This window comes from Heteronotia binoei, chromosome 12 (genome assembly GCF_032191835.1).
Source record: "Heteronotia binoei isolate CCM8104 ecotype False Entrance Well chromosome 12, APGP_CSIRO_Hbin_v1, whole genome shotgun sequence".
Classification (NCBI taxonomy): Eukaryota; Metazoa; Chordata; class Lepidosauria; order Squamata; family Gekkonidae; genus Heteronotia; species Heteronotia binoei.
The window spans coordinates 57,284,590-57,300,770 of NC_083234.1; the positions used below are offsets into that span (position 1 = coordinate 57,284,590).

The 16,181-nt window shown below is 43.3% G+C and overlaps 1 protein-coding gene across 3 annotated transcripts in view; it reads right to left on the reverse strand.

Moving 5' to 3' along the window:
* Positions 1–3,994: 3,994 nt before the first annotated feature.
* Positions 3,995–16,181, reverse strand: part of TOR4A (torsin family 4 member A) — a 29,634-nt gene continuing 17,447 nt past the window's right edge. For 2 of the 3 annotated variants that reach the window (XM_060251600.1, XM_060251599.1), the window contains exon 3: positions 3,995–6,371. In XM_060251600.1, coding sequence (XP_060107583.1) covers positions 5,056–6,371 — 1,316 coding nt within the window. In that variant the 3' untranslated portion in view covers positions 3,995–5,055. Of the gene's footprint in view, positions 6,372–14,532; positions 14,763–16,181 lie in introns of those variants that run through there. The other variant, XM_060251601.1, reaches the window with a different exon arrangement.

Consider the following 16,181-nt stretch of genomic DNA (forward strand, 5'->3'; position numbering starts at 1 on the left):
TCCTGGGTGCAAGAGCTAAGCTGAACATATATCTGTACAACTACTTGAAGCAGGCATGGAGCCAGAGATGAGCTTTCAGTGGTCAAAGAGCAAGAACCCCAGGGCTGGCATCTTTGGTCAGTATTGCTGGCCACTGTCCCAGACACATTGCCTTGTCCAGACTTGTTGCTATGCAGAAGGATGCTACAGACTTCACCAACTGCTCCTTCTCTTCCTGGGAGATGACTCAGGGGCTTCTGGGGGCATTTCTTGTGGGAGGTGCATTGCAGGGAGTTGTCGTCTGTGTCCCTTTCAAGTTACCTTTAGCTCTGTTGCACTGATGGGATTTAAAGGAGTGTGAAGGAGTCATGCCGGGCTCTCTCATTCAAGGAAAGGAGGGTCAGTCCTGCTCATGAGTTACAGTTGAACGAATGTATAATCTGAGTATCATACACCTGATTTTTCTTTAAATGTTGTGCTCAATATATTGCTTTATTGATTATTTCTCTACTATATTTTCTCTCAACCATATGTTGCAAGATCCAATAGTGGAAAAAGCTGCAGTGAAGTCTCTCCCTAAATTTGACAGTTATGGGTCTCCTAGATCTGGCCAGTGTTTCCAACCTTCTTCAGACCTGGAACATTATTACATTAACTAGAATTAGTATTATGTAGCACCAGTCAAAAATTAAGTCAACAACAGTTCAAACATTTCTGTTGTTATAGCTTCTCCTGGGAAGTTGATGTAATAACCCTTTGGATGTACACGTTCAACAGATACTCTCCATGTTGATTGTTAGTTATTGTTCCCTGTGGTTATTATGATGTGAATGACACAAATATTGTACATGGTGGTGATATAAACATGTTATTACAGTGCTACATAGTTGGAATTTCTTCATTGTATTGACTCTTTACAACTGTGGATTCTTCGTTTTGTACATGCTAGCCCTATGCCACATGACCCCCCTAAGCAAAGAGGGCCACTGGATATTGTCTTGCCAAAGGTTCCCCCAAAATCTTGAGCCAGCCTTACAATTCTTGATTGTTTTTTGGATAGCCCAGGAAGGGGCAAGGTTTGTACCTTTTTGGTGGCCCATAAAACATAGTCCAGTGGGTTTGGGCAGGTTATCCTGGCTAAGTATGGTGAGAGGTTAATGAAAGATAATCAAAATGGAGATACCCTAAGCTGGAAATGTTGTCAGTTACTACATTTTGTGCTGTTAATGTCATAACAAGAGTTTTTATTTCTTTTATACCTTTTCTGCTTCTGTTTTCATCTCCCTCCCACTCTTTTGATTTTTAAAATCTCAATATACATTAATTTTTCCTTACGCTATTATCAATGTATCTAATGTCACATTTATGCTCTCTCTCTTGTGTTTGAACTAAAAGGAAACCTTTATTTTACAAAAATTTACAAAGCAAACAAACCAAAGAAAATCAAAACTACCTCTTTTATTAAGATTTTTTTCTTGGTTGCCTTTAAAATAGAAATAAATAACAATTAATATGACTTGCATATCCCATTCACTCCTTCCACAGCCAGTCCACTCAACAAAGGAAAAGATACCTTAATAAAAGGCATCAAGGTACGAGAAGAGGCAGCTGGATAAAGATAATAAAGAAGTGTTGAAAGCAGATTTATAGGGAAAAATGGGGTACATGTAATACACCAGTGTGCTGCAACAGTCCCACACTCTAAGGCCAAGTTATACATTACTTTTTCAACTTGCTTTTTCCAAAGTTACACAACAGCTGAGGGGAAATGCATTTCTAAAGTCCCCAGGAGCCTGACTGTACTCAGAGACAGCACAAGGTGGGGCGAGGGGAGCTCTTGCCTTCCCCTGTGCCTTTTCTCTACCTGAAATTACACTGAAAGGAGTTATTCCCCCCCCCTTTTTTTTGGTTGATCCACATGCGCAGAATACTGAATGTGGAGAAGCAAGAAGGGGGAAAACAACTCACCCCAAAGCCATTTCAGTTTGGAGAAAAGTACAGAGGGGAAGGTAAGAGGCCTCCCCAACATTGTGATTTCCAGCTCAGTCGGGATTTCTTTTGAACAGACATTCTCCCCAGCTACTTTATGGCCATATGGCTGTATGGAACCCAGACTTGACTCTTGTAATATGTACTTTAAGAGCCAGCACAGTGTGGTGGTTGAGTGGTGACCTCTAATCGGGAGAACCGGGTCTGATTTCCATCCTTCCTCCTCTGCATGAAATCTGCTGGGTGACCTTGGGCCAGTCACAATTCTCTCGGAACTCTCTCAGCCCCACCTACCTCACAGGGTGTCTGTTATGGGGAGAGGATGGGAAGGTGATTGTAAGCCACTTTGAGACTCCTTAGGGCAGAAAAATGGTATAAAAACCAACTCCTCTTCTTCTCACAGGGTGCTATTGGACTGTTAACTTTTTCTCAGCCTGACCTACCTCATAGGAATGTTGTGAAGATAAAATGGAGGAGGGGAAATCTATGTATGTTGCCCTGAGCTCCCTAGAGGAAGGTTCAGACAGACATGTGATACAAGAACCTGATTAAAAAGAGAGTGAGAAATTGCCATACCTGCATGAAAGAGCCAGAAGCAGCTTATTCAACAGGAAGCTTAACACCAAACCTGAGGCAAAAACATTTAATGGGAACCTGAAGTACCTAAAGCCTGAGAAACCTGAGTTCTACAAGGACCCCATACACAGGAACACAATCTTCTGCCTCCAAAAGATGAAAGACAGCTAAACGTAATGTGAATAAACAATATGTACAATATTTATAACATTTATATTTGCAAGTCATTTGCGGTGCAAGCCTAGTCATATTTACTCTGAAGTAAAGTCCCATTTTGTTCAAAGGGGTTTATTCAAGGTAAGTGTTTGTAGAACTGCAGCCTTGGGTGAGGAGTAGCACAGCTAGGGAAAAGAAGTCAGGATTTGTCAGGATTTTTTTTAAAAAAATGCTCCAATTGACTTCTTCACAAGAGGTATTTTTAATTTTAAATATTTGATAGAGTTCTTAAGAAAATGGGATTTGTCATATTTTGGAAACGGAAAGTACATGAATGTCCTTTAATAGAACGGCTAGATTCAAGTCCAGAAGCACCTCATAGACCAACAATATTTTCAGCATATAAGCTTTTAAGAGTCAAAGTTCCCTTCATCTGATACCTGATGAAGGGAACTTTAAATCTCAAAAGCTTAGATCCCATAAATCTTGTGGATCTCTAAGGTGGAATCTAGCTGTTCTACTGCAGCCCAACATGGCTACCCTCTGAAACTTTATATACCTTGTTGAAAACCATGGAATTGCTGCCTTTGTTCAGTGTCCTTTGGTTGGTCCTAAAAAAAATAATTGTGTGAATTGTCCCACAGCTGAAAGTGGTATATCTCGGCCTATGACGAATGCCTGTGGGTATTTCCTCACAGAAGTTGGGATCATCTGGCATAAACAGCAGAAGAGCTGCAGTTTGGCTGATAATGAAGTACACTGGAGTGCAGGGTCTTTGGGATATGATAATGGGATAGTAGATCTGATGCCCTGCAGGAGTGCCTCTTTTCCTCCACTTGTGCTACACTTGTATATAGTAAATGTTGCATAGATTCCATAAATCTTGAGCATTCTCTCATCCAAAGCTAACAACCCTGGTAGTATTCCCAGTGGAACATTTTAGTCCTCAAAGAAGTTCTGCACCTCTGGTATCAATAGCTATAGGATCACGATCTCTCTCTTGGGGATCTGCAGGGTGTGAATTTCCTGCCCTGTTTGTCCCACTTTACCTGTATATTGTTTATACAGAAGGTATTACAACCTTCCATAAATGTCCAATGCTGTCTCCACCAAAGGGAACCAACCCTGGCAGCACCATTCTTGGAATATCTCAGTGTAAATGGGGAACACATACCAGTAATTACATGTTAATCTGATACTTGTAAGAGCTACTCTTTTCAACAGCATTCAGATGCACAGAGAGGCTGGGGGTGGGCTGAGGAGAGAGACCAGAAAATAAGCAGGGATAAGACACTATCTGGGCAAAACCAGAACAAAGTTTATTTAAGATGTTTTCTCAATTGGACAAATAGACTGTAGAATATACAACACACACACACAGCTCACTTCCCCCCATCTAAGAGCACAATACTCTTTTACCTTTTCTAATGAAAGGGAAGAGAAAAATTACAGGGGGGAAAATTGCAGAGAAATATGGCATTCGTTTTTCTTATTTATCCCCTCATAGATTCCTTAATAAATAACTTAAATCCTTATTCAGACCCAAATATTCAACTGCACAAAAACTTGATTCTCATTGCTCAATATGTGCCCAGATGCTTGTCAGCATAAAATAATAAAATAAGCCTGATCTGGAAGCTCTTATGACCTAACTAGACCAAGGAGAGCCAATGAGCTGTCAATAGATAGAGCCTAAAGAGGACTGCCTCTTTCCCTTTCGTTCTCCATCCTTGAGTGGCTCACCACAGTGGAGCATCAGTGCAGAGGTCTGAAGGCTACCAGTCCAAATACAGGCTAAATCTGACAAAAGATTCAGTGTTCAGCAAACATTTGGTAGAATGAAGGGGATGCCCATGTTGGGACACTAAAGAAATCATATTATTACTAGGAAGCAGACACTGTTTTGTACACATGAACATATGAAACTGCCTTATACTGGATCAGACCCTTGGTCCATCAAAGTTAGTACTGTCTACTCAGATTGGCCTTGGCTCTCCAGGGTCCCAGGCAAAGGTCTTTCACATCATCTACTGTGAGATCTTTTAATTGGAGATACCGGGGACTGAACCTGGGACCCTTCTGCATGCCAAAGAGATGCTCCACACAGCCCACTTCCTGCACAGTTCTAGCTTGATAAAGTAGATAAATGGACTGGAACTATCTACGGGGAGAGGAAGAACAAGTGGAAGCAAAGGATCTCTGAGGAGCAGTCAACTGGCATAAATTTCTACTGACTTTTTTTACTGAACAATTTCTCATCCTTGTTCATTTGAGAACAAAACCCAACCATCAGCAAGTTCAGGACATCCCTCCCAGGATCAGAGATGCCCTCTGGCCTGGAATTTCTATCAGCTCTTACAGCAGATTGACTGTAGCCACTACCTGTTTGCAACCCATCACAGCATATTTTTGCCCTCCTTCCACATAATAGTTGAGGTGACTGGCTAAACTCTCTATGTGGCTTGGGTCAGGGTAAATGCCTTCGCTCATCATTTCTTCATAGAAGCAGCTCTGGATGTGGCCTTTCTCAAGCAACACAAACGGAACGATCTCCACAAAGCCCCAAAGAGGATGGACATGACTGAGTACGGAACGGAGGGAGGTCAGCAGCTCTTCCACCTTGTTTTGCGGCAGTGGAAGATCAGTGGAAACATTCTGCAGGAGGAAATTCGTTACCTCTTTACCCCCCACCTTGCTTATTAGGATATACATGGCATTCAGAAACTCATTGGTTTGGTTTGTCTGGAAGAATCTGTTGAGGGTCTCCAGCTGAGCCGGAGACATGAGTTCCACCTCGTCTAGAATAAACAAAGGAATCTTCTCTTCTATTTCAGCTTGGGTGACCATGTCACTGATCTTCTTGGATAGATCCAGCTGGCAGGTCAGAGATGAAGTATTGTCTGGGCAGTGGTGCATCGTAAAGTAATGAAGCACAAAATTGTGACCCACGACTGACCGAAAGTGTTTGGCTAGCAACCAGCCAACATGGCTCTTTCCAACCCCACTGGGCCCATTGAAGGAAATCACCAAAGGCTTGTTGTGTATGTGTGTTGCCAGGTAGTCTTTCAGCAAGGCCATAATGCTCTCGATGGCCACAGTCTGCCCAAAGACTTCCCGGTGCATTGTTTTCTCCAGTCCATCCAAGTCATACTTCAGGACATTATCGTCCAAGTTCTCAATTGCATTCAATATCTGGAAGCAAACGATGCCAACAAGCAAGAGAAGACAACGCTTGGCTTTGCTCTTTTGCTCTGTCGGCAGGTACCTCCTGGTGCTGCCTGGATACAACACCCGGGGGTTCCTACTCCGCTTCTTCCGTTTGCTGGATCTTGTTAGTGGTGGCTGCTCAGCAGTGTCAAAAGTAAAATACTTTGCTTTCTCAAAACTTGCTTGGCTCAAAATGGAAGCAGATGCACTACCCAGTTTGGCTTTACCCAAGGAGATCTGCCGCTGAAGGAGCTTTGATTGGGGATCTACCTGGAGGGTCTTCCTTTCTGTTGGGGAGAGGCCCTTTTTCAACATGTGGGCCGTCCTCCGTAGGCGGATGATCGCTCGCACTGGGGAAGAGAGGAGAGAGATCTTCTGGGGGTATTTGAGAGTGGCAGCTCCACTGTTGGGCTTCTGGCCATCCATCTTGACCTCTTCCTGAGCACCTCTCGATCCTGTTTTCTCTGCAGAAGGGAGGGAAAAACACACGGAAGTATGAAAATAGCACAAAACTTATTATGGTGTAGAGGTTGGAACATGAGGGAGAAAACACCTGCAGAGTTGTGAAGCTCACTGGGTGGTCTTGAGCAAGCTGGCTTCTAAGCATCAAGGCTGGATTCATTTTTATGCTAAAGAGTTTCTTGAAAAGTACCAAGAAGTAGAGCATTAGCTGATTATCATGGGTATAAAATGCATCAACCACCCTTATTTAATGACGTGTGGCATGCTTATGTCTTAATTTGATTTCAGTTGCTGGTTGATGGCACACACCCACTCAGATTATTACATCAACTTGAGTGTAGCTACCATGTGAAGAGATCCATTGCCTGCTTTATAAGTTTACACTGTACTACACAATGTATGAATCATAGAGTTGGAAGGGACCTCCAGGATCATCTAGTCCAACCTCCTGCTCAATGCAGGAAATTCACAAAAACCTCCCCCTCCCCACACACACTCAGAGACTCCTACTCTATGCCCATATGAGATAACAACACCTGGTCAGGATTGATGTATAGTAGTTCCGGATGTGTGTGCATGTGTGTTTGTTTTCAGAAAAGTATGTATTACTGACCACTGAGGAAAGCCCTTGAGGAACAAATGCATATAGTTTTGTGTTGGTCATTTGACATGTTCATCAACTTTGTATGGGAAATTATTACAGCTTATATAAAACTTGTTCTGACTCTAATGCAGCCTAATACAGTGCTTGCAGGCAATGGAGAAGCCCCAGTCTCTGACCCTGGTCACTCCCTCATTGCCCAGCAAGCACCACCCCTCACTTTCACTGCTGCTGGGTCTCCCATCTCCACTCCTTCAAGCCTCCTTAGCAAGGAGAAGAATGCCTGGGCCTCCACCCAGCTGGGGTACCATCAGTTTAGCCTTCACCATTGGGCTCTTGTTAGAATTGCCAGCTCTGGCATGGAAATTTTCTTGGCATTTTGGCAGTGGTGCCACAGTAGGGATAGGGTTGTGGAGGGGAGGGATGTCGATATGTTATAATGCCCTAGAGTCCATCTTTCAAACAACAATACCATAAAATCTGCCCTCCAAAGCAGCTGTTTTCTCCAGGGGAACTGCTCTGTGTAGTCTGGAGATCAGTTGTGACTCTGAGAGATCTCCAGGCCCCACCTGGAGGCTGGCAACCCTAGACCCCCCCCAGGGTCTCCTCCCCAGAATCCCAGCATTAAAATGGCATCAGAATCCCTATGGATAGTGTCATGTCCAGCTGAGTCCAAAGTTCCTTTGGGTAGGAAAGATCCCCTACCAAAAAAAAAAAAAAATGTTTTCTGGTACTTACATTCTGAATAAAACTTTGTTGGTCTTAAAGGTGATACTTGACTCCTGCTTTGTTATACTCAAGAACTGCACTGTGGAATCAGCTTCCGGAGGAAGTGCGGGCCCTGCGGAACCTTGACCAGTTCCGCAGGGCCTGCAAGACCGTCCTTTTCAAACAAGCATATATCAACATCGACTGCTGAATTGCTGTGAATAAAGGATCCGCCATCTACATTACTATCGAACTATTTAAACTGGCAGAATCAGCGTCACAGAACTAACCACTACTACTGCCAGATAAATTTAAATTAACTTAAATTATGTATTTTAAATCTATTAACTGGTTTTTATATGTTTAATTTTTAATTGTTAAATTTAAAGTTTTTATCTATTAATGTAAATGTATAAAATGCTGTTAGCCGCCCTGAGCCGCCTAGGCGGGGAGGGCGGGATACAAATAAAATCTATTATTATTATTATAACTGACTAAGGAAGACTCAGACCGTCATCATTGCCATACTTATATATTTTAAAGTCCTTTTTGAAAAGCTTGTATTTTATTTATTCTGAAAATAGAAGTTCTTGGAACCAAGCCTACTCCCTGAATACGGTTTTTTGGGGGGAGGGTGGGGATGCTATTATTTTAGCCAGACACTGCCACTTATTTGCCAGCAGCGCCACCTGGAGGCACAGTCAAGTGCCTTCACACTTTGGATGTAGATTCCAGATTGGAGTTAGCAGAAAAGCTCTTCTTCACAAAAATTACACTCCCTGTTTATTTTAATATAGTTTTATTTTCACAGTCAACATAAAAGGTTGCAGGTGCTGCTAAAGCGGAACTTCACTGGGTCCCAGAAAATGAACCCAACGTACAGCACAGAGAGGATAGGGTAGAAGTTAAGGAAAGTTAAGGCATACATTTGTTCAGCAGCAAAATCTGTTGTGTTATACAGGATTTAATTGATTCCAGATATGGAAATAAATAATTCATCCAAGTATAACCCACAAATTGGTATTATAATTTTTATTGCCGTTTTCAATGATTCACCAATACCAAATTATTAATCATTTTATTACATGTCTTTGAATATTTTCTCACAGTAGCAATGATGATATAATCACATTTTATTTTATTTAGCCTTTGCGCAATCTTGTTACCAGACCTTTTTCAGGGCACTGTAATCTGATGGTTAGTGTAGCAAATGATCTGTAAAATGCTAAAAGATGTGGAGCTTTTCAATTCACTAAAAAAAAATCATTAAAGAGAAAGATGGTAGAGACTGAGAGGAATGGCATTGATAGAAACATTTTCCCCCTCCATGTCTCATAATATCAGAACTTTAGAGCCACCCAAAGACATTAGCTCCTTATACAATACAAAGTTAGCTGACAAGTCACACAATCAATCAAAGCCAGCTTACAGTAACAGTCAGATAGCAAGATTTAGGGCCAAACTACACACACAATGCTAGGGATCGCAAGGGTGGCTGTATGTGTGTGGCAGGAATATAGATCAGGGCTGTAGCACCAGGGAAGGAGGAAATAACTCAGTCAGGAAAACAGATCAGGAGCAAAGAATTAGTTCCCACACCCCAATAGAGATATCACCCTCCAGATGGTACTTAGGATCCCCTGGAATTACAGCTCATCTCCAGGCTACAGAGATCAGTTTCCCTGGAGAGATACTTTGGAGGGCAGACTCTTGTGGCATTATATTCACTGAGGTGCCTGTCCTCCTCAGGCTCCTCCATCCCCCAATCTCCGGAAGTTTCCCAACCTGGATCTGGCAACTCTACCCCCCCCCCCCCGGTGGCCGGAGGGGGGGGCAACCCTATACTCCAGGCCAATGGCTGGGCTGATGGGAGTTGTAGGCAAAAAACATCTGGAGAGCTACCGTTGGCCACCCCTGCTATACTCTAACAAGCAGCCCTGGTCAATATTGCCAAGAGCAGCAGCTTTTTGCAACTCTTGAGATCATATTACAGATTCTCAGTGTGTCTTTCTGCATTTGGCTCTATAACTGGGGAGATCCGAGATCAAAATCTTCACAGAGGGCGTTCACACTGACCTTAATCGGCAGCGACGTCCCTCTTCATCGTGCAGGATCTGCGCGGATTTCGCACCAATTGCTGCGGAGCACCCGGAAGAGCTGCAAAGTCCCGCGGCTTTTGCGGCACAAATGGAAACTGGTTTTTGGCGGTTTCCATTTGCGCCACAAAAGCCGCGGGACTTTGTGGCTCTTCCGGGTGCTCTGCAGCAATTGGTGCGAAATCCGCGCAGATCCTGTGCGGTGAAGAGGGACGTTGCTGCCGATTAAGGTCAGTGCGAAAATGCCCTTAGTTATAAAACTTCATTGGGTAATCTTGGTCCAGCCATTTTATAAAACTCAAACCTACCCAAGTACACCACCCTTGAGTTCCTTGGAGGAAGGGTGGGAATTAAAAATGCAATAAATAATTAATGTTCTGGAATTCACCACCGCAAGATGTCGTAACAATCACCATCTGTCAGCACCTTTAATAAAAGGGATCAAGCTATGCAACAGCAGTGAGCATCAATGGCTAAATACATTTCTGAATACAAGATGCTATGGGCAAGCAATACAACAGCAATTAGAACCTTGCTGCTAAGGAGGCATCTGGCTGTCCACTTTTGGAAACTAGATGCTAGACTATGTGGATCCTGATCTGACTCTACAAGCTTCTTTCTGGGTTATGAAAACTGGACCCTACTTTATTCTTCCCCACTTCCTGCTATGTGCCACATGGCAGAGAAGCAATGGAGATGTCTGGTACAGTCATTCTGTTTTGTTTGAGGAAGCAAATTAGTCTGTGGGATTATCTATTCTATTTACAGGAAACCAAACCACAAACTGGATGCCACATACACACACGCACAAACAATTCAATGGAACTGCCTGTATGTCTAAGCTGCAGCAGCAAGGAGAAGTCACAAACTTGTGTGATACCGGGCTTTTACATTTTTATATGAACTGGTGGTTCTAATCCCTTCACAAAGACAGACAGGTCTCTTTCGCAGGTTTCTGAGCTTCTAGGGGTTACAGGGCTGAGCTACCCTTTAGCAGCTGGCAAACTCACAAGCTAGCTGTTGAAGACTCCTAATATCAAGGTTTTAATAAACTTATACAAATAAATATTGGAACTGGTGAACAGTGTGCACAGGGGACTAGCAGGAAAAATATTTTTTTTTAAATTACTAGAATCCAGGGTCATCTACTTAAAATTATTGGGAGCTGGTCAAGGCAAATACATGGAAGCTCCTCAACACATACTTAACTGTGGAACTCAATGCCACAAGAAGCAACAGCAAGCTTCTAGATCATACAGCTTTAAAAGACAAATTCATGGAGGATAGGTCTATAGCATCACTACTAGCAACGATAGATAAAAAAATGGAACCTCCACATTCAAAGGCAGTATATTTCTTATTACAAGCGTGGGGGAATAAGGAAGATAAGATGGTTCCCTATCTTGCTGCATGTGTCAGCTTCTTAAAAACTGCTGTTATGCAACCTCAGAATTACACCATCTCAGCAGAGGTTGCACTTGCAACTTAACACAAGTCCTTGCTCTAGGCTCACTTCCAACTTTAAGGGGGGGGGCAGGAGTTTTCTGCAGTGATAATTTACTGAGGCCCAAGATGGTGCAACTTTTAGGAGGGCAAAGTATTTTTTTTCCCTTCTCCTTTTAATTCATGTAGGTTTTTGGTGACCATGAGTGGAATGAGGTGAAGGTGTATTTTATTATTATACTTGGGGCTTTATGGCTTTAACTTGCTCTGACCCCTTGGATGCAGCAGGTTATCAATCAGATAAAATAAATAGGTAATATTTGTGCATGTAAACATTACACACTTACTGGTATACCAGTCAGAGCATTTCAATCTATTGCCAGGAACAGTTGTGTAGCTATTACTGCTGAAATTCCTCTGGCCCAGGAGCAAGCCAAACCAGTCAGACCTCATTCCTGAATAGAAATGCTTTGCCCCCCAAGAGCTGAAGGTAGCAGTTTCCTGCCCCGTAATTCCTCTGCCCCTTGCTAGTAAAGCTCCATAGCACATTGAGGCACAAAGGTAGTTTCAGTTTCCTCTAAGAAACACATCCATTTCATCTCCAAGGATGGGATATCACAGAGCAAATAACATGTATATATGAACAACAGCATAGAATGCTGATGTAATGTTTTATGTGCCATTGAAAGGGGCACACTTGAGGCCTGTTTCCACATGTCTGTTATGATTAATTCCATTTGTCATTTCCAGTTTCAAGGGACAATTTCTTTTCTTGACCTCCAGAGTGTTTGCAATTCCTCCTTTATTTGTGACACCTGTCACCATTACATTATGATAAATGCTCCATCTATCTCCTCATCCACTTTATTCTTCACCCCCCCGCCACCCCACACTGAACAGTCCTAAACACAAGGCTGACTCTTACAGAACGCTACTGGATCGCCATATGATATGAGCATCAGGTTGCCAGGTCCAACTCAGGAACTATCTGGAAACTTTGAGGGTGGAGCCAGGAGCAAGGTTGTGACAACCATGACTGAACTCTGAAGCGAGTTCTGGCCATCACATTTAAAGGGCTTGCATGCCTTTGAAATGCCTTCCCTCCATCTGGAACTAATGCAGGATAGGGGCACCTTCTTTTGGGGCTCATAGAATTGGACCCTCTGGTCCAATCTTTTTGAAATCTGGAGGGTTTTCTTGGGAGAGGCACCAGATACTATGCTGAAAATTTGGTGCCTCTGCCTCAAAAAACAGCCCCCCCCCCCGATATCCACAGATTGATTCTCCATTATAACCTATGGGGACCATTTAAATCTTTGAGTATAATGGAGTGCCCAGCAGGCATTTCCTACCCCCCTGCTTTCTGATAACCCTGAAATAGGGAGATGGCCCACAAGTCTGTGGACAATGTGTGCTGAATCACCTTGACTGATGCCCAAAAACACTCTTCTGCCCAGGAACAGAGTTGCCAACTTTTAAAATATATATAAATTAGTCCCACTCTCATGCTTTTAACAATGGCACCACAGGTGACATTTTCCCCTGGCATGCAAAAATCTTCACTTGCTGCATTTCTCCATGTCAGGCTGCTATTAAAGGAACAAAAGCAGGGCTAATTTAAAAAGCTGACAATCTCACCTAGAAGGCCCCCTACATGGAAAACAAGCTCATAAAAACAAAAGCAGAAGAGTGACTAGAGAATTTTGGAAAGATAAATTCAACTAAGGTTGCCAAAGGGCAAGGGGGGAAATGCCTTGTCCCTTTAATAGAGTTGTAATAAGTAGAAATGGCCCATTGAAGCTTTTCATGACATGAAGCTAAAGAACATTACCTGATGAGATCAAGCTGATATTAAACGGCCAGCTAGTTTACAAGCTGGCAATCCTAAATTTGACATGCATATTTCCCTTGCAATTCAAACAAAACATGCATTTCTCTTTTAGAAGGCAAACGTGAATATTCTGTCATGGGTTTCCAAAAATTTAAATGGTTTATATGCTAATTAAGAGGCAAAGCCCTCACATTTTCAGAGAGAGGAGAGAGAGAGATGCAACTGCCTGGTAGGATAGGACAGCAATTTTCAGTATGTACATATAAGCCTCCCTTTCCCAGTCCCTACACTCTGCATCTTTACACTGAAACATCTCCTTCTATTATTTTCTTGCTTCCCAAGTAGCAAAAGCACAGCACCCTTGCCAGGGGAGAAATGGCAACTATGAGATGTTACCAACCTTGGCTCCTGCACCTTTAATGAACATATAAACATATGAAGCTGCCTTATACTGAATCAGACCTTTGGTCCATCAAAGTCAGTATTGTCTTCTCAGACTGGCAGCGGCTCTCAAGGGTCTCAAGCTGAGGTTTTTCACACCTATTTGCCTGGACCCTTTTTTGGAGATGCCAGGGATTGAACCTGGGACCTTCTACTTCCCAAGCAGATGCTCTACCACTGAGCCACCGTCCCTTTCACAACAAAAAAAATTCTTCACATATTGAGTTTTGCAGATCAAGCTGCTTTAAAGACAGTAAAAGTCCAGTGTTATTTTTTTCTGTCAACTGGCAACTGTATTCCATAAAGAAGTGGACTTTTCTTCCTGCCAGCAAAAAATGTGACAACTCAAATCAAAACGCTACCTAAACCTGGCTACCAATGCTTATCTGGCAAAGATTCCTGATGCCCTTTTGGTTGACATGCAGAAACATCTTTTTAAATCTCTAAACCAAGAAAAAAAAATTCTTTCTTAAAAACATTTCCATGTAATACAGCAGCTAAAGGCACCCAAATCTTGCCAGGAGGTTACAAAAAACTAGCCCCTCTTATAGGGCTACTAATTTTTTTAACCAGCCCCTGCTTGAGTTTCCTATCTTCTTGACCTGCATAAATTTCATAGGGTTGCCAACTTCCAGGTGGTGGCTGGATATCTCCCACTATTACAACTGATCTCCAGGCAACAGAAATCAGTTAACCTGGAGAAAATGGCCACTTTTAAAGGTGCATTCTATGGTATTATACCCTACTGAAGTCCCTCCTCTCCTCAAACCTCATCCTCCTCAGGCTCCACCCCCCCACCCCCAATCTCCAGGTATTTCCCAGCCCAGAGCTACCGACCCTATTTAGCAAGTAATAATGTTATGTGGTGAAAGCCTCAATCCTAATGATTTTTTGCAGAAAAGGATGCTATTAGGCTTTCTTTTTTTCTTCCCCGCCCCCCAGTCATCTGGCAAACTAACTGCCCTACCAACACTCTTCTGCAAGAGGCTGGACTTCCCACGCATGAGCCCCACCCTACAGTGCAGACAGAGAGAGTCCATTACCGAGCATCAGGTCTTCAGTGTCTCAGCATCAGGGAACTTTCTTCCCTCCTCCGAATGAACAGGCCAACCCCATCTGGAGGCCAAAGGGCAGTATTTGTAAGGGGGGGAGGTTGTGGGGGGGGCCTCTTTCGTCTCTTGCGCAAAGGGTTTTTTTAACTGCCTGTACGGGAGAGAGGGAAAATGGCAAAGTTGGGAGTGGCCCCCGCACTGGCGTGCTTCCTTCTTACACCCTCATGAGGCCTTATCTCGGTCTTGCTCTGCAGCTGTGTTTGGCTGCTGGCTGGCTCACAGCCTCCGGTGTTGCAAGAAGGTCACACAACACACACCCATTTAGGCATGCAGCCCGCTGGCTGTGGTCAGACTGCAAAGGAAATTCAGCTCAGGCTGCAAAGCTGACTCAGGCCCTTATTGCCACCCATTCCCATGAGGCAGAGGCTCAGGTCACAGGGAGGCAAGCTACGGTTGCCAGGTCCAATTCAATAAATATCTGGGGACTTTGGGGGTGGAGCCAGGAGCAAGGTTGTGACAAGCATAATTAAACTCCAAAGGAAGTTCTGGCCATCACATTTAAAGGGACCTTTTAAATGCCTTCCCTCCATTGGAAATAATGAAAGATAGGGACAACTTTCTTGGGACTCATAGAATTGGACCTTCTGGTCCAGTCTTTTTGAAACCTGGGGGTGCTTTGAGAAGAGGCATTGGATGCTATGCTGAAAATTTGGTGCCTCTATCCCAAAAAATTGCCCCCCCCCAAAGCCCCAGATACCCATGGATCATTTCTCCGTTATACCCTATGGGAATCGGTGTCCATGGGGAATAATGGAGTGGCCACCAGACATTTCCCTCCCCTCCTCCCACTTTCTGATGACCATGAAGCAGGGGGAGGGCCTCCAAACCAGGGGATACCCTGACCCCACCTGGAGATTCAAACCAGAGGAAGCCGTGGAGTGACAAGGCAAACATGGAAATAGAAAACCTCACAGCTGAAAATTACTGACACAATGAAATGCAAAAAATATACAGATAAACATGTTTATACAGAAATCAACAATATTGTACAAAAAAATATAGCTCTGTTCACAATGTGCTGCATAACACCATACTTAGTTTCAATACATGACTTGCCAAAGTCCCGCTCTAAGCAAAGACCAAAAAAGGTAATGTTGCAAAAGACGGTAAAATCCACTGCACATTTCATAAATTCATAATAAAGGCCATTGCCCTTCTGCATAATTGCTAGTGGAAGTGAAGGCAGAACCCCAACAATTTCAATAACAGGGCTGCAAGCTGGAACCGGCCGTTTCACAGAGTAGCTTCATCGGATATTCAAACTGGGGTATACAGACTGTTTTCTATATAGAGAGAAAACTGTATGTAAAAATGCATTCAAGAAGATCAACACCTCATACAAGAACAAACCTTACCATTTACAGTGTGCTGGTTCCTCCCGGATGTCCAGGCTAAACAACTGGAAGTCTCCCATTCTAAAACTGTCAATTACACGCAGCTGCGGCATAGCACACCCCAAATTTAAAGATGTCTATTGATGATCCTACGGATGGGTTCAGATAAGGAGTATAGTCGAAGGCACATGTTGGTCTGTCACATCTCCTATCCTTATCTCTATCCACTTGAAGCAGAGAAGTTCT